At 42.8% G+C, this 19,678-nt stretch overlaps 1 protein-coding gene across 1 annotated transcript in view; it reads left to right on the top strand.

Moving 5' to 3' along the window:
* The window catches only part of LOC102038435 (guanine nucleotide-binding protein G(q) subunit alpha-like), a gene marked incomplete at its 5' end in the record, with an annotated part of 91,410 nt that overhangs the window by 32,873 nt on the left and 38,859 nt on the right, over window positions 1-19,678 (top strand). The window contains one exon of the mRNA XM_014311336.2: window positions 17,072-17,226. Coding sequence (XP_014166811.2) covers window positions 17,072-17,226 — 155 coding nt within the window. The remainder of the gene's footprint in view (window positions 1-17,071; window positions 17,227-19,678) is intronic.

Here is a 19,678-nt window from a genome sequence, read left to right as displayed (position 1 = left end):
AGCGTTTTCTACATAAAATCAAATCATGTCTGTTTCACATTCTAATGTATGTTTTCTTTGGGTCCTGCATTACTAGGTTGAACTACATGAGAATTGGATTGTATGATTTCTTTCCCCTTCGGAAAGGAATGAAAATTAGATCTCTCATATAAAGCTATCCCAGTGAGACTAAATATACATAAATATGCTTTGGAGAGGATTTGACAGTATAAGAGTAGGTGATATAGCTGAGATGCAGGTTGAAATGTCAAACCTACTTTTAAGGTTGGGGTTAACACCTGACTAAGTGTTGTATTCAGTAATGTTTCTCCAGTGTTGAGATAGTCTCATTAAGCCATTATTCCTTAGAATGACAGCTATTTCTCAGCAGGGTATCAAATTAAGTTTTTTTCACTAAACACCTGTGCAGGTTTTGCCTGAGATAGAGTTCATTTTCTTCACAGTAGCTAATATGGGGCTGGTTTGGATTTGTGCAGAAAAAAGTGTTGATAATAGAGATGTTTTAGTTATTGATAAGCAGCACTTGCACAGTGTCAAGGCCTTTTTTGCTTCTCATCCCACCCCACCAGCCAGTAGACTGGGGGTGCACAAAAAGGTGGGAAGGGACACAGCTGGGAAAACTGAACAAAGGGGGATATTCCATACCATATGGGGTTATGCTCAGCATATAAAGCTGGGGGACGAAGAAGGAAGAGGGGGATTCTCAGAGTTATGGCATTTTGTCTCAGTGAAGCTATGATTACAACAGCAAAGCTATGATTTCAACAGCAAAGCTATGATGTAGTCACCATCACGGAAACATGGTGGGACGACTCACATACCTGGAGTGCTGCACTGGATGGCTACAAGCTCTTCAGAAGAGACAGGAAAGGGAGAAGAGGTGGAGGGGTGGCCCTTTATATTAGGGAGGTTTTTTATGCCATGCGTATTGAAGCTAATGATGACGAAGTTGAATGCCTATGGGTAAGAATTAAGGGGAAGGCCAACAAGGCTGATATCCCACAGGGAGTCTGTTATTGTCCACCCAACCAGGAAGAAGAGGTGGACAACTTATTCTATAGGCAGCTGGAGGATGTTTCAGGATCACCAGCCCTTGTTCTCGTAGGTAACTTTAATCTACCAGACATCTGCTGGGAACCTAATATAGCAGAAAAGAGGCAGTCCAAAGCTTCTTGTGCCTCCCTAACCTAGGGGATGCCCCCCAGGGTCCCCATACATGGCAAAGGCAGTGTTTATATCTAGGAGGAAGAGAGCAGGAAGGAAAAATATTTGCAGCCAGTGCATGACACAAAATTTATTTCAAATTGTTCTTTAACAGGTAGAAATCTTGAGAGAAACTTGTCTTCAGGGATCTAAAGACAGCTCATCATTAATGGGATGGGATCCATGTGATCACACAACACTGGACCAAGTGCTACAGGAGTTATGAGAAGAAATTATCAGGTCAGGGAAACATCCATAGGGATAGGATTGAGGCTGTTCCACAGAAAACCAACATAAGCAGCATAACCACATTTTTCAGGAGGGATGAAATATGTATTATCCACAACTAAACCGCATGCTTTCCTAATTCTAACTGTACTTTTCTTGCTTCTTTGTCAACAAGAACCAGTTGAATATGGACCACCAGAAACAATGCAACCTTCCCATAGCATCTGTCTAATACTTAACATGTTATTTGGCTCAGTTTACAACAGAAAGACAGGTTGTCCTCATGGCAACTGTCCTCCTGGGTTGGTAGATATTGTCAGGGAGCAGAATAGTCCCCCTGTTATCCAGGAGGAAGCAGTCAGAGACTTATTGAGCCACTTAGATGTTCACAAATCTATAGGACCGGATAGGATTCATCTTAGGGTGATGAGGAAGCTGGCAGATGAGCTTGTGAAGCTGCTCTCCATCATTTACCAACAGCCCTGGCTCACTGGTGATGTTCCAGATGACTGGAAGCTGACCAATGTGACGCCCATTCGCAAGAAGGGTAGGAAGGAGGATCCTGGTAATTATAGGCCAGTTAGCCTGACCTCAGTACCAGATAAGGTAATGGAAGAGTTTATATTGAGTGTTATCGCTCTACACTTAGAGGATGGCCAGGGTATCAGACGTAGCCAGCATGGGTTTAGGAGGGGTAGGTCATGTTTGACCAACCTGGTCTCCTTTTATGACCAGGTGAGCCGCCTGGTGGATGCAGGAAAGGCTGTGGATGTTGTCGATTTGGACTTCAGCAAGGCCTTGGACACTGTCTCCCACAGCATACTCCTGGAAAAGCTGGCAGCTCATGGCTTGGACAGGAGCACTCTTTGCTGGGTTAAGAACTGGCTGGATGGCTGGGCCCAGAGAGAGTGTTGGTGAACGGTGCTGCATCCAGCTGCTGGCCAGTCACTAGTGGTGTTCCTCAGGGGTCCGTGCTGGGGCCAGTTCTCTTCAATATTTTTATTGATGACATGGATGAGGATATTGAGATTTTCATTAGGAAATTTGCAGATGACACTAAGCTGGGAGTGTTTGTCCACGTATAGGCTGGGGACAGTGTGGCTGGACAGTGCTCAGGTGGAAAAGGACCTGGGCATACTGGTCAATAGCCAACTGAACATGAGCCAGCAGTGTGCCCTGAGGGCCACGAAGGCCAATAGCATCCTGGCCTGTATCAGGAATAGTGTGGCCAGCAGAACCAGGGAGGTCATTCTTTTCCTGTACTCGGCACTGGTGAGGCCGCACCTTTAGTACTGTGTCCAGTTCTGGGCCTCTCAGTTTAGGAAGGACATTGAGACGCTTGAGTGCGTCCAGAGGAGGGCAACAAGGCTGGTGAGGGGCTTAGAACACAAGCCCTATGAGGAATGACTGAGGGAGCTGGGGTTGTTTAGTCTGGAGAAAAGGAGGCTCAGAGATGACCTTATCACTTTCTATATCTTCCTGAGGGGTGGTTGCAGTCAGGTGGGGGTTGGTCTCTTTCTCCAGGCAGCAACTGACAGGACGAGAGGACAGAGTCTTAAGTTACGCCGAGGGAAATATAAGTTGGATATTAGGAAAAAGTTTTTTATAGAAAGGGTGATAAAGTACTGGAATGGTCTGCTGGGGGTGGTGGTGGAGTCACCATCCCTGGATGTGTTTAAAAAAAGACTGGATGTGGCACTTGGTGCCATTGTTTAGTTGAGGTGTTAGGGCATAGGTTGGACTCGATGATCTTTAAGGTCTCTTCCAACCTAGTGATTATGTGATTCTATGAAAACAGAAAATATTTGCTAAGATTTGTTTTCCCATGGAAGAAAGATTTCTTAAATGAGCATCTTAAAATCAATTAGTCCACATAGATCATTGATATGAAACAACCTTGCCTGCTGCATCTCAAGCATATTGCTTTCTTCTGTGTATCAGAATACTCTTTAAAAATGGACTGCATTTGTGTATGTCTATCATAAATCTTTTTGGTAGGTTAGAAAGCTGTAACCGAAACTGCAGGAAAAACAAAAACTTTCTAATGACAACTTTTCAGTGTTAGAGAATCAAGGCATCACTTTATTCTAGCCAGGATGTTGTTCTGGCCAAGATGTGCAACAGAAATAATTTCATCCACACATTGCCCGGGTTGTGCAGAGAAAATCATTCCATCACATGATCTTTACTAGATTTTTCACATACTCATACAATCAAAACCCAGAGAAAGTCATTGGTTCAATCTTCATTGGTCCCAAGTTACACAGTTCTTAGTATTTGATTACCTACTGGTTATTGATCCCTTTGCCTTCAGTGCTAAATAGGTTCTCATTCTTTGTTCTCATTCTTTGTTCTCTTATCTATCTTTTCCCAGACCAGGTATCTCTGACCATGCCAGGGGTGATGTTTGGAGTTGATGGTCGTTATCTTTTGTATATCTCCTGTTCTTCTCCCAGTCTGTTGAGATGTTAAGCTCATCAGGCCTTGAGTAGTGAAACAGTCCTTTGAAAAGAAACTTCAATTCCTTTCCCCCTGGGCAAAGGAAAACAAAACCCTTGACTAAAGTTATATAAACATTTAAAACCTTGTATCATTTCCAACAAAGCTAGTTTGAAAAAAATTACATAGACAATATCAAAAGGAATATTAAAAAACCCAACTTCTTTCTAAGTTTCTTCTAACATTGCGTGAGATAATAACTCTCACTTTTAAAATTTTAATCGTTTATTAAACCTTAAGAAAAATGCAACAAAGGACTGAATAAGGAAAACTTACAGTGCTGGGAGTCTCCGTGACTAGCAGCCAGGTGCTTGTCTACAAATTGGATGCTCTTTTATACCCTTAGCGCCTCCCAAAGTTTATTCAGTTAACTCCTTCTATGCTGTCTATTGGTGGAGATCACTTTCTTACATCTTGATTGGAGGCCAGGTGTTGTTATGCCACGCCTCCTAGTAGTAAGCCAGCCCTCCTCAAATGCCTTGACTACCAAAGCTATTACAAGGGGGAGGGGAAAGAGGACTATGGGAGGACATATTACAATAACATCACTACACATCTTAACATACACACCATATCTATTTCTTAATTGTGAGAACCAACCATCACATTACTCATCTATAACAACTGTAACCACTTGTAATGGTTCTAAAAAGAAAAACACAGTGGGGAAAAAAAAGGTTAATACTGCTCGAGCCCCTCCCCCCTGCCCAACAGTGGAGGGGAAAACAGGACTGTGAGAAGTAAAAACAAAAACATTAGTCACAATTTTACTGAGGCAAAAGGTGCAAACAATACAACAATACAGAGAAAAATGGTTTATCTATAAAATCAGCAAAGGCAAAACGTCACCTGGCCCCCCCATCCCTAGGGCAAAACCAAAATGGTAGCTCCCCCCATGCTGTCTGCCACGTGGCACCTGGGAGAACAGGCAGCACACTGGAGAGGGTCTTGTGGCTCAAACCTCCTTCCCCCAGACTGGGAACAATAGAAAAACAGGAACAAAATTAAACCCAATGAGATAGTTCAAACCAGGAACTATGCTGCCAAGATGCACGGTCCTGGGCAAGCTGCCTCCCCCGGGCAGCAGCAGTGGTGGTGGCGGTGGGGGATGCTGTCACTGTCTGGATCTTCCCTTACTTGCGGTGAGTATCTCTCCCCGACAGCGAGTGGCAATGGCAGTGGGGGGTGCTGGGTCTTTCTCTCAGTGAAGGCAGCAGCAAACCGGCAGGCAACATGCACCTGGGTCCCGAGCAGGCTCTGGCTGCACACAGCTCGACTGGACTGGGGGCCACCCCTGCCGCTCCATTTCCCAAGGCAATCTCCGGGTCAGAAGCTGTCTTTTCAAGGCTTTGGGCTCCACGGATGGAGAAAATGATGAACCGGGGACCTGTGGTGGCGGTGCGGTCTGGAAAGTCCCAGCCCCTCCCCAGCTCCAGGCCAGAGAAAGAATGGCAGACCTTATGCTTCCCCCTACTGCCTTAAAAAAGACGATCCACTAAAGATGATGTAGAAGAGTGTAGAATACATGATTTTGTTACCCCTAATGCTAAACTCTGCCTTCTATCCCTGTAACTAGGTCACCACTGTTGTAAGATTCCAAAAGGTTGGTGCATCTATGGAAAGAATATGGGAACAGATCCATTTTCTGTCCCACTTAGTCACTGAGGAACATGAGTGCTTTCAAAAAATTAGAAAATAAGTAGAAAACTGAGACTATGAAACTGTCATGGTTTAGGAATGGTACTCCTCAATTTAGTTCTCCCACTGAGACTTTCCAAACAAGACTGCTGCTTAGTCATTTCTCCTACCCCCTCTTCCACCCCCCCTCCCCGTGGGTGGCCAGAGAGGAGAACTGGATGCACAAAAGGCAAAGGTCACAGGGTGAGATAAGAGCAATTTACTGTAAATGGCAATGAGATAGGAAAACTAACAGTAACAGCAACAATATAGAAAAAGAAAAATACAGAAAAAGAGAATGGTTCATGTCTTAGGTTGCAAATGCAAGCTATGGCCAGGGATGTGTATTTTATTGCTTTCCATTAGAGGTGGGGCAGTTATCTTCTATTAATTGAGCCATCTGTTAAAACCAGGTGGTGCAGTTTTCTTTATCTCTTCCACTACCCATCCTCCCTCAGAGGAGATATCTTCTGTTAATGGGCCATTGAGTCTCACTGCATGACTGATAAAGTTACATCATCCCCTTGTGAGATGCTCTGCTCAGAGGGAGGAGCCAAGCATTCCTACCGAGATATAATCTGAGATTTGGAACACCACAGTCAGCCTTCTCCCACTGGATTCCCAGAGGAGCAGCTTTCTTCTCCACTGGATTCTCAGAGGAAGACCAGGCCCATCTACACCACCACTGGACCTTCAGAGGAAAACTACACCCTTATACAAGATCACTGCTTCAACAGAACCGCATCTGTCACTCCAGGAGGACTGCAGCCACCATTTAATCAGACTGCTGCCAACACCCTGACCCACAGGGTGTCAGGTTGTATTCTGACTCTGTCAGTAGTTTGTTTTCTTTTTTGTACTATTACATTTGTGGTTTTAATTTTCCTAGTAAAGAACTGTTATTCCTATTCCCATATCTTTGCCTGAGAGCCCCTGAATTTCAAAATTATATTAATTCAGAGGGAGGGGGTTTACATTTTCCATTTCAAGGGAGGCTCCTGCCTGCCTTAGCAGACACCTGTCGTTTCACACCAAGACAGATCACATGCAAAAATGCTCACCACAGATCCAGACTCAACCCAACCACAGTCACAGCCACCACTGGAAGGAACCCTTTTTCCCTGGAAGTGAGACAGTCCCTTCCCCTGTGTCCTAGTGTAACTTTATGATGCTGAATCCCCATTCATGTTTTTAACCCAGAAATAAGTTTTACACCTTTAAAACTAGTTCTAAGAGTGAAGAGGGGGAGACAGAAAAGCAGTGAGTTATCTGAGGTGTCTGTATTAAAAAACATAGGGTTAAATCTTCAGCTTTTCTTCTCACAAACTGTGTTGTCTGCAGCACAGACAGTGAGAAAGAGCTCTCCTTTGCTTTTAATTAGTTTTTAGCTAGCTGAGACAGAAAAGTTCCCTGAACTGTAGCTTTTCTTTTTGTTAAAACTGGTCAGTCGTGCTCTAAACTGAAAACCCAAAATAAACACTGAAAGCTCACATCCGTGGCCCACCAGGGCCCAGAACGCGGCATTTTCCAGTGCAAGAAGAACTAATAAGAGACTGAACAAACCGAACTACACCCCACAAAAAAAACTTTTTGAGTTTACCATCTCTTTAAAGCAACGAGAGGTTTTATTGTTTAATATTAATAATTTTTTATGCTTGTGAATACTTTGCTTGTTAAATAAACAGTTTTTCCACTTTTCTCCATCAAAATTTTTTTCTGAACCAGTCAGGAGAAGGACCGCTTAAATCTACTTTCTAGAGGAACCCCTTTAAAAGTTTCCTCTTAAATTTACCCTAAACCAGGACACCCTGGCAATGACATAAGGTGTTATTGCATAACATGTCTTGGCCATGCCCCCTCTCGCTGATCTGGGGTAGAACAAGGACAGAACCTTGGAGATTTAAAAATATATTTATTTTAAATGCATTCAAGGGGAAAATAATATTGTCAGAATGACCAGTATAAAAGTATAATTATCTTCAAGCTCAGAATTAGTTTTTAACATTGTCAATAATTTTCTGAAGGCAATGGTGAAGAAGGAGAAGATAGCTATTTTGGTATCATCTAACTCTGATTTCCTGGTTTCAGAAACATAAAATCATTGTTAGAAAATAACTCTAATGTTATTCCTAGAAATTTCAGTTTTCTTTTTCTGGGATGATTCTTTTTAATACCTGTAGAATTTAAGGAAGAAACTTCTAAAAATTAAAAATTTATGTGATTTGCTATAGATAATTGGAATAATGTTTCTATAACATCTGTGGCAAATAATGTGCAATTTGTTACATGTATTCCTATATCTTCAGAAGGACATGGAAAATGTTCTTTGACTGCTGATGTCAAGTGTATCAGACTCTGAAGTTAGATCATCTAGATTTTGTTTGCAGAACATTACAGCTTAACTAGTAATTGCATTTTAATTACCAATTTGAATTTGGTGGTACTCGCAGAATCCTTTTTTGTTTTGTTTGTTTCACTGCTTTGATAGCAGTTGTTGGTGTTGCAAAAGAAAGAAATCTCAGATGGTACAATTTTTTAAGGGGTGGTAGCTTTACTATTTTGTTTCAAGTAATGTTTATTTTTGGGTACAGCAAAAAGTATCAGTGAAGACTAAGAAGTACTAGGTAAAGGTTATACTGTGGAAACTGGATGAATGATGAGTCCTCAGATTTTTCATGCAAGCATTTTGAGTGCTAACATCAAAAGTAATGTTCCAAGATTGATATTATATTAGTGGAAGGAAATTAAACCAAATATTTAGCAGTTTTAGCACCACACATCATGCATACTTGAGTCTTTTTCTGCATTAAATTCATGCTTTTGCATCTCATTAGGCTTCAGTAGAATTACTTTTGTTTTTATGGGATTGAGAAAACAAGCCAATAGATGAGATCCTGGTTTTAAATCTCTTTTCGACCAGAAATTAGAAGCCAGTAAAAGATACCAACTGACAAAGACTCAAAGAAAAATTGTAATCTACAGCAAAGTATAGTACCTCTGGGAAACAAGACACCATAACCTAGACGTAGCATAAAGACTTGAAATCTGTGTGAAGGGTTATTACTTTTTTAAGAAAAGCAGCATTGTTGTCAAGAGCTGTATGTCAGTAGGATACAAGTAGTCATAAGTCTACCCAGGGAACAAGAAACATTTTTTATTGAGGAAAGAATGTTTCTATGTTTCTTTTAAAAGGCTGAATTAGATTTCTGCTGGATATGCGTCACTGGTATATATTGAACTTCATTTCAGAGGTTTTTGCCACATAGTGCAAAGTCCTATTAGTTCTGGGGCAGGACAAGCAGAACTGAGAAACAAAGCTATTTAAAATCTTCATCTATTTTTTAGTAATTATATGTCTAAATTATTAACTGAAAAAAGTAATTACCTTTTATGATGCTCCTGATGTATAATACTTGAGCATCTGTCAATTATGATGAATTTCCAACGAAAGCTTAAGAGCAACTTTTGAATACTGAGTCTGTCTTTTACCTATGTTAGCATTTTGATATCAGCTGGTCATACTTTCAGAGCTCAAGAACAATAAAATAAATAATATCTGAATATATTGTGTATCGGTTTGTCACAAGTAGTGAGCAAATACTTGGGGTATCATTCTTTTGGAAGACTATAAAGTGAATTGAATACATAACTGGGCTTCAGCAAAAAATACAAAATCTTTTGGGAAAAAATATATCTTCCTGTTTCACAAGAGTATTGGCTTGTGCTTAGTTGAATACCATTTTGTAAAAATTTTGTTATCAGACAGTAGAAACCCTTCATGATCTGTCCAGTTTTGGGATGGGTGAACATGATGTTCCAGAAGAAAATAAACTTTGTTAGAACTTGGAGACTTGAATTCTTAGAATAGAGAACATATGTTCTCCATATCTCAAACATTTTTCAGATTGAACTTGGGGTTTTTGATTTCCCTATGAGTAGACAATAGTTGCAGGTATAAAATTTTATTAAGTAATGAGTTGTAGCATTCTCCTGGACTGTCTAAAAAGAGAGGTGACAGGTTGTACATGTGAAAGCAGGATAAATTACTTTAAAATTAACAAACCCAGTCCTTATTTTATGTACTTACCTGATTTAAAATGGAAAGGGGTCTGTGTCCTTACTGAAATGAGACTAGTCTGAAATGTAGACTAAATTTGAGAATAGAATCCCTTTTTTTTTCTTTGCTAAGTTTTCATCTGTTCTTTTACTCTCTTAGTGTATGTACATATAAATGAATCTCTTTAAAAGACAAGTTTTCTCCCTCCTTCCCATTCTTTCTGCTCCTGTCAGTCTAACTCTGTCGAGTTGCTTAAGAGATGATAATTTTAAAGCAAGCATATTATATGCCCTAAAATTAGATATGAAAAATGAAAACTTTCTTAAAATGTAGCTTAATTAAATATAAATTTTCATAAAAATATTTTATCCATTTCAGCTACATAATACTGGATTAGGATAAACTTATTCTGAAACAATGGCCCATATACTCATTTATTAATTTACCTTCTCTCGTATAATTCCAATTACTATTTTTCTTAGTTTGAACACACCTTAACATCATTCATTCATAATCACACATTGGTAAGATGGCCAGTCTGAGAAATTATTCCTGTTAATCACATTCACAATATATGAATGTCTTGGTTTGAAACGACAGGTGTCTGCTAAGGCAGGCAGGAGCCTCCCTTGAAATGGAAAATGTAAACCCCCTCCCTCTGAATTAATATAATTTTGAAATTCAGGGGCTCTCAGGCAAAGATATGGGAATAGGAATAACAGTTCTTTACTAGGAAAATTAAAACCACAAATGTAATAGTACAAAAAAGAAAACAAACTACTGACAGAGTCAGAATACAACCTGACACCCTGTGGGTCAGGGTGTTGGCAGCAGTCTGATTAAATGGTGGCTGCAGTCCTCCTGGAGTGACAGATGCGGTTCTGTTGAAGCAGTGATCTTGTATAAGGGTGTAGTTTTCCTCTGAAGGTCCAGTGGTGGTGTAGATGGGCCTGGTCTTCCTCTGAGAATCCAGTGGAGAAGAAAGCTGCTCCTCTGGGAATCCAGTGGGAGAAGGCTGACTGTGGTGTTCCAAATCTCAGATTATATCTCGGTAGGAATGCTTGGCTCCTCCCTCTGAGCAGAGCATCTCACAAGGGGATGATGTAACTTTATCAGTCATGCAGTGAGACTCAATGGCCCATTAACAGAAGATATCTCCTCTGAGGGAGGATGGGTAGTGGAAGAGATAAAGAAAACTGCACCACCTGGTTTTAACAGATGGCTCAATTAATAGAAGATAACTGCCTCGCCTCTAACAGATGGCAATAAAATACACACTCAGATACACTTTTCAACCTAAGACATTATCCACCCCTTATTCTATTACCATCTGCATCTTAGCCAAATCAGTAAACTACACAGTGAAACTTTATGCACAGTTTTCACTTAAGACTAGGTTTCCCTGTGGTACACAATGGGCTTCTCCATCTTTCTGCATTATCCACTAAGTGTAACCAGGTCCTTGAGCAAAAAAAATCCCGCAGATGGGTTCATCTTTGCCTGAGGTCAGACTAATCCAGTTTTTCCTAAAATACCTTTCATGTGTACTGTAGGGACTTTATGTCCATCCACTGTGTGCAAGGGTTCAGACTTGGCAGGACTAGCTCAATTGATGGACCCACGGGTGTTGACCATCCAGGTGGCTTTTGCCAAGTTAATGTCTCAATTTCTAAAGGTTCCCCCGCCAAGTTCCTTCAGGGTAGTCTTAAGCAGTCCGTTGCATCAATCAACTTTCCCGGAAGCTGGTGCATGATAAGGGATATGATATATCCATTCAATACCATGTTCTCTGGCCCAGGTGTTTATAAAGCCATTCTTGAAATGGGTCCTGTTGTCTGACTCAGTTCTCTCAGGGGTGCCATGTCTCTAAAGGACTTGTTTTTCCAGGCCCAAGATGGTGTTCCAGGCAGTAGTGTGAGGCACAGGGTAGGTTTCCAACTAGCCAGTGGTGGCTTCCACCATGGTCAGTACATAGTGCTTACTGGGGCAGTGTGATGTAGTCAATCTGCCAGGCCTCTCCATACTTATATTTGGACCACTGCCCACCATACTACAGGGGTTTCACCCGCTTGACCTGCTTGATCTCAGCACACGTCTCACAGTCATCGATAAAGTGAGAAATACTATCCATGGTTAAATCTACCCCTCGGTCTCGTGCCTACTTATAGGTGGCATCTCTGCCCTGATGACTTGAAGCATCATGAGCCCATTGAGCTAAGAACAACTGTCTCTTGTGTTGCCAATCCAAGTCTGTCTTTGACACCTCTATCTTTGTAGCCTGATCTACCTGCTCATTGTTTCGGTGTTCCTCATTAGCTTGACTCTTGGGGACATGGGAATCTACATGATGGACTTTCACAGGTAACTTCTCTACCTGAGTGGCAATGTCTTTCTACTCATCGGCAGCTCAGACTGGTTTTCCTCTACGTTGCCAGTTGGCCTTTTTCCACTTTTCTAGCCAGCCCCACAGAGCATTGTCTACCATCCATGAATCAGTGTAGAGGTAGAGCTTTGGCCACTTCTCTCTTTCAGCAATGTCCAGGGCCAGCTGAACGACCTTGATTCAGCAAGTTGGCTTGATCCACCTTCTCCTTCAGTAGCTTGTGCAACTTGTCGCTTGTGCAACATGTCTTGTGGGGCTCCATATGGCTGCTTTCTACTTCCAGTTCATCTCTACGATGCAACAAGAAACATCAGTGAAAAGAGCGTATCATGTTTCTTCTGCTGGTAGTCTGTTGTACAGTGGAGCTTCTTCAGCCTGTGTCACTTGTTCCTGCTCTTCTTCATCAGTGAGACTAAAGTTTTCAACTTCCGGCACGTTTGTAATTATTTCCAAAGTCCCAGGGCAATACGGGCGCGCTGTGTGATGAAGGTAATCCATTTGCTCCATGTGGCATCAGTGGCATGGTGGGTAGAGGAAACCTTTCCTTTAAACATCCATCTCAGCAGTGGTAGTCAGGGTGCCAGGAGGAGTTGTGCTTCCGTGCCAATCACCTCTGAGGCAGCTTGAACTCCTTCATAGGGGGCCAAGATTTCCTTCTCTGTTGTAGTGTAGTTGGCTTCAGATCCTCTGTAGCTTCGACTCCAAAATCCCAGTGGTCAGCCTCGAGTCTCTCTAGGCACCTTCTGCCACAGGCTCCAGGACAAGGCATTGTTCCTGGCGGCAGAGTAAAGCTCATTTTTCACCTCTGGTCCCGTCCTGACTGGGACAAGGGTTACCGGCTGAGTGATCTCCTGCTCGATCTGGGCGAAGGCTTGTTGCTGTTCAGAGACCCAGTGGAATTTGTTCTTCTTGCAGGTAACCAGGTAGAGAGGGCTCACAATTTGGCTGTACTCGGGAATGTGCATTCTCCAAAAACATGGTGCCTAGGAAAGCTTGTGTTTCCTTCTTTCTGGTCAGTGGAGACATCACAGTGATCTTATTGATGACATCAGTGGGAATCTGACGTTGTCCATCTTGCCACTTTATTCCTAGGAACTGGATCTCTCAGGCAGGTCCTTTGATGTTGCTCTTCTTGATGGCGAAGCCAGCTTTCAGCAGAATATGGATGATGCTCTCTCTCAAATGCTTCCATTGCCGTGTTCCCCCACACAATGATGTCATCAACGTACTGGAGATGTTCTGGAGCTTCACTCTTTTCTAGTGCAGCTCAGATCAGTCCATGGCAGATAGTGGGGCTGTGTTTCCACCCCTGGGGCAGTTGGTTCCAGGTGTACTGTATACCCTTCCAGGTGAAAGCAAACTGGGGCCTGCATTCTGCTGCCAGAGGAATGGAGAAAAATGCATTGGCAATGTCAGTGGTGGCATACCACTTTGCTGCTTTGGTCTCCAGCTCGTACTGGAGTTCCAGCATGTCCGGTATGTCCGGCACAGCAGTGTTCAGTGATGGAGTCACTTCATTCAAGCTACGATAGTCCACCGTCAGTCTCCATTTTCTGTCAGACTTGTGCACAGGCCAAATGGGGCTGTTGAAAGGGTGAATGGGTTTTGCTGAGCACCCCTTGGCTCTCCAGCTCACAGATCATCTTATGGATGGGGATCACAGCATCTTGATTCATCTGATACTGTCCATGGTGCATCATCGAGGTGGCAATCGGTACTCATTGCTTTTCCACCCTCAGGAGTCCTACTGCAGATGGGTTTTCTGATAGTCCAGGCAAGATGTTCAATTGCCTAATGTCCTCTGCCTCTACAGCAGGTATTTCAAAAGCCTACCTGAGTCCCTTTGGGTCTTTGTAATAGTCGTTCTCGAGAAAGTCTATGCCTAGAATACACGGGCCCTCTGGGCTGGTCACAATAGGATGTTTCTGCCACTCCTTCCCAGTCAGGCTCACCTTGGCTTCCAACAGGGTCAATTGCTGTGATCCCCCCCATTACCCCAGCAATGGAAACAGGTTCTGCCCCCACATGTCCCGATGGCATTAGGGTACATTGAGCACTAGTATCAACTAACATTTCAAATTTTTGTGGCTCTGATGTGCCAGGCCATTGGATCCACACCATCCAAAAGATCCAGTTTTCCCGTGCCTCTTCCTTGCTAGAGGCAGGGCCCCTCTAGCCCTGGTTATCATTCTTTCCCTGGGCATACATGCTAGAGATACCTTCAAGGGGATTTGACAGATCATACCCAGCAGCTCAGTCATGGGAGGCTGAGGCTGCTTTCACTTTAGTGGAACTCCCTTGGTTAGTGTTTCCCTCCTTGTGTTGACACACCCATTCTGCCAGGACAGAAGTAGGTTTCTGTTGTATTGCACTAAATAGTTTATTTAGTTGTTGTTTTGCACTGGGTTTGGTATTTTGCACTGAATAGTATGTTTGTATCCTCATGGGTTTCCCCCCTCATATCACATGGTCTTCGCCTCTCCCCTAAGCCCCAGTAGTGGTGGTCTCTCCCCATGTTACTCCTCCCCTCGCCCCTCCCCTCACTTGTATTTTTCACATCCCACCTTCCCATGTCTTCCCTATGGTCATGCAGGAAGAACCACAGGTCAGCTCGGAGGGTGTACCATATGTCTCTATCTGGGGGACGTTGGGCTCTGATTTTGCTGCCTGTGACTTTCACTGGTGCCGTATGGGAACTGTTCCTCCTCACCTCCTCCCTCATCTCCTCTTGGAGGCTTCTAATTACAGCAGAGACATGGGCCTGCATCAGGTCATTGATCATACTTTCATAATTTCTAAGCTTGTTGGCGACAGAACCTACTGTCTCAGTTGTTATCGGCATTAATCGTTGCAATGAAGGTGGTATGTTGAGATGGCCCTAGATTTGCCAGTCTACAACAGTTGCCCTGTGCACCTGGCTTTGTCAGGGTCATTATCATGCTGTCCATCCCTCCCAAAAAGTACCTCCAATACTGCTACTTCTCTCAGCTGTTGGATCCCTTCCTCAAGGGTCTTCTAGCGCATTCTATGATGGTGCCCTTGCATTCTCTCCCTGTGGACAAACCTCTCTCTGTCACTTATTAAAAGCCACTCCCAGAGGGAAAGGGACCCTGGCTCCCTTATGAATACCTGATTCACACCTGAGTCCTGGGTCAAGGGTCCCACATTCCTTGCCTCACCACCATCTAGTTGCACACCTGTACCCATAAGGTCCCAGACCCAAAGTGACCAGGTTATATAAGCCTGATGTCCCTGTCGTACGTCTTTGTGCAGATTACGGAGACTTTCATATGTCAGGGACTTTGTGATGATCTCAGCTGTTGGCTCCCCTGCGGGTTGTGAAGGCCCTCCATTCTTATCATTATCTGGGTGTTTTGATTTCATCTTAGACTTCCTCATTTCCACAGGGGCGACTGTTGCTGGCTGTGACTGCCCTTGCAGTTCAGCTGGAACCTGGACAGTTGTAACGTCTGTGGGTTCCACTGCTGCACCACTAAACTCTCCCTCTTTGAGGCAGGAGGAGGGTTTCTCACCAGCTGGAGAAATGTACTCTTTCAGCATCTGGCTCATCTCATGTATCTCCTTTACCAGAACCCCCACCCAATCTGGGTGGTTTATTTCTGAGGTGGGCTGTGGGGCATGGTCACGCTCTGGGGCAGCATCCCTAGTCCCCAGGGCAGTGTCAGGTTCTGTGGCAGCATCCCTACTTTCTGGGGTAGGTGTCAGGGTGGTTATCCAAGTCAATCTTCCCTTATCTCTGAATGCTAAATAGAACAGGCTTAACAGGCATATCAGCAACATCAACCACTGTATGATATCATTAGCATTTAGAGAAGATTTGAACCCTTCGAAAACTGGTGGGGCAGACCCAAAGAGATGGTTAAACGGTTGGGAGAAAATTTCCCCCGGTGTAATTTCCTCACAGCAAGTACCATTATTAAAGTAACCCCAAAAACATACAGTTAGTGTGTGATAGCTCTGACTCCATGTGCCTGCCTTCCAGAGGAAGTTAAATATCCATTAATTCCTCCCCCTATTAGCCCATAAAGCAAACTGAATAACAGACACAGTAGCCTTAGTTATAGGAACCATGTTTAGATAAGGGCATTCAAATGGGAGAAATATAGCCATGACCACATGCCACCCGAACCAGGGTAAGCTAGACCACATGGTGACACTTAACAAGTTTTCTATATCCAGCACACAAAAAATTAAGTTACTCAAGAACTGCTATTTCTTTTTCACCCTTATTCTCTCGATACCCTCGAGCCTCACATTGGGTGCCAAAATCTGTCTTGGTTTGCTAAGGCAGGCAAGAGCCGTCCTTAAAATAGAAAATGTAAACCCCCTCCCTCCAAATTATTATAATTTTGAAATTATGGGCCTTTCAGGGAAAGATATGGGAGTAGGAATAACAGTTCTTCATTAGGAAAAATAAAGATGCAGTAATACAAAACAACAGTGACAGAATCAGAATATAACCTGACACCCTGTGGGTCAAGGTGTTGGTAGCAGTCCTATTAAATGGTGGCTGCAGTACTCCTGGAGTGACAAATGCGGTTCTGTTGAAGCAGTGATCTTGTATAAGGGTGTAGTTTTCCTCTGAAGGTCCAGTGGTGGTGTAGATGGGCCTGGTCTTCCTCCGAGAATCCAGTGGAGAAGAAAGCTGCTCCTCTGGGAATCCAGTGGGAGAAGGCTGACTGTGGTGTTCCAAATCTCAGATTATATCTCGATAGGAATGCTTGGCTCCTCCCTCTGAGCAGAGCATCTCACAAGGGGATGATGTAACTTTATCAGTCATGCAGTGAGACTCAATGGCCCATTAACAGAAGATATCTCCTCTGAGGGAGGATGGGTAGTGGAAGAGATAGAGAAAACTGCCTAATTAACAGAAGATAACTGCCGCACCTCTAACAGATGGCAATAGAATACACACACAGCTACACCTTTCAACCTGAGAAAATGAACTATTTGTAAACATAGAAAATGAAATAAATTAAATTGTTTTCTTTGTTTCAAATTAGGCTCATGCACAGTTAGTTCGAGAAGTCGATGTAGAGAAGGTGTCAACTTTTGAGAACCCCTATGTAGATGCACTGAGAAGTTTATGGAATGACCCTGGAATCCAGGAATGTTATGATAGACGACGAGAATATCAGTTATCAGATTCAACAAAATAGTAAGTATATAGTGGCTACAAATAACTGTATTTTATTTTCTGTTCTTTCTATCAAATTAATTCATACTTTTTATCTTTGTATACTATATTTTTGTGTACTTACATGTACAGTTTCTTTATGCGTGTGTACAAGTATCTGTGTGTGCATACATATTCAGCACAAACCTGCACTTAATTATGTGAATGTAAAGACCACTGTAAGGAAGGTAGTAAATCTAGTTTAGTATTATGTGTGTGTTTCTCAAAACATAAGTGTATGATAATTTGAAATCTTACATTATTACTAGGAAAGTGCAATCAAAGGTAGACCTCTATGCAATTCATAAAAATTGCAATGCCCTTGAACATCTGTTTTCCTTGTTTAAAATAGCAATGGAATTTAACTTTGGACCCTGAACATTGTCTAAATGTCATCTCCAAGAAATTCAGATGCTCTGAGTAATATACTACAGAGGTCTGGTAAAATTTTTCATCTGGTAAAAACAAAAAAGGATGGTTAAGTCAATGGAACATGGCCATACACATAACAGAAATCTGGAGATTTATCTGCATAGTAGCCTGAGGGTCCTTATCTAGCACAATCCTTTATACATGACTGAGTCAAGACAAACTTTAAAATACCTTGCTGATACAGTTTAGGCAGCTAGAGAGCTACCAGTGTGTGAATTAGGTCTGCTGAGATTGGCTCAAATGCTCTCTAATTACCATACCACATTTTGCTTCTGCTTTATCAGCCTCTCATACAGGCTGTTCTATGTTAGGTCACGTGTAGGGGGGTGAGGGGCAAGGAAACAGAGACCACTCTCCCCAGATGTTCATGTGGCACAGAGACCTTTATTTTCCACGCCCTCCCTTATATAGAGGATTTGAAAGACCCAGTCTGGGTGCTCTCATTGGTTTGAACTCCACACCCCTTCGGGTCCTGGACCACTGAAATGCCTGCAGTCTTATGAGAGATCTGATCAGCCAAAACCCTTGTCACTCGGCCCAGGGGCTGGAAACGTGGCACCAACATCTCACCCTTTCTTTTCTATAAATTTCGATTTGCATTATAGCTGCAGCATTTATGTCCAGGACCTGATAGGGGAGAGCTCAGGTAAATATGCCACAGGCATTAGGCTTATAGGTTACAGATTACAACTGTTTTGTAAAAACAGCAAACCATTTAACCAATGAAGAAAATGAAACAGTCTGTAAGAACAAGAATCATTCAACCCTTATTAAAGAAAAAAAACAAAAACAAACCCAACTGGAAAACTAGGAAACAATCTGTAGACAAGGAAAACAGTTTGTAAACAGGGAAATAATTTGTAAACAGATTGAGTCTTTATGTAAACTGTAGTCCCAGATTTCCATGAGGTAGTCATCAATCACTCTGATCACATGGCTCTGTGATGTCTGCTGAGGGTTTATCAGGAGGGTGCTGTCTGTGGTCCTGAGCAGGACACAGTGCAGGTCGGATGCATTTGGCAGGTACCCAACATGTCCCACTGTCTGTTGAAACATATACATATCCCTGACCCCAGGTAATGAGATCCCAAGGACCCTCCCATGTATTGGTAAGGAGGTCTTGTACCATTACCTTGGGTTTGGGCAATTGAACATTGCAGGATTATTGTAGTGATAAGAAGTGATTTAGGATAACTGGATTCTAGTACTTTTAGGTGATTCAATGTGTATATACCTTTAGCTATTCTGCTTTGTGGGGTCTCACCACACATACCTCCCTTTTGTTTATTAAGTATACCTTTTAAGGTACCATGTGCCCTTTTCACTATGGCTTGTCCAGTTGGTAAATGAGGGATACGGGTTTGGTTTGATACACCCCAGAGCTGTAGAAATCGCCTGGTTTTCTGTGAGATGTATGCAGGGCCATTATCAGTTTTGATGGTTTGGGGAATGCCCAAGGATGCAAAAGCTGATTGCCAGTGTGCGATGGCATCCTGTCCTCTTTCCCCTGTGTGTACTGTAGCCCATATTGCTGAGGAAAAGGTGTCAATTGAGACATGGGTGTATTTTAAATGGCCAGATTCAGGGATGTGTGTGACATCAGTTTGACAGATTTGCAAAGCACGCAGTCCACGGGGGTTCACTCCATCTGCAATGGTGCAGCGTGACCTTGATAGTTGTCACGGTTTGACACTGGCACAATGCCAGTGCCCCATGAAAATACACCTTCCCTGGTGTCTGCTGTGAGATGTGACCAGGAAATAAGCAAAGCAGCCTACTTAGGAATAGAGGGAAAGAAAGTTTATTAACTTAGACTACAAAAGAAAAGGACGCACACACACACACATGGAAAATGAAAACTACACAAAAGCATTTCCTCCTCCCCCCACCACATTTCCAATACATCCATCTCTCAAATTTCAACTCAGTCCATCATCACTCTGTAAATACTCAATTCTCAGTCCGTCAAGAGGAGGAGTCCTTCTTGGGCCATGGTGACCTC

Source organism: Geospiza fortis, unplaced genomic scaffold (assembly GCF_000277835.1).
Source record: "Geospiza fortis unplaced genomic scaffold, GeoFor_1.0 scaffold384, whole genome shotgun sequence".
In the NCBI taxonomy this organism is placed as follows: Eukaryota; Metazoa; Chordata; class Aves; order Passeriformes; family Thraupidae; genus Geospiza; species Geospiza fortis.
This window is presented reverse-complemented; position numbering and strand designations above follow the sequence as displayed.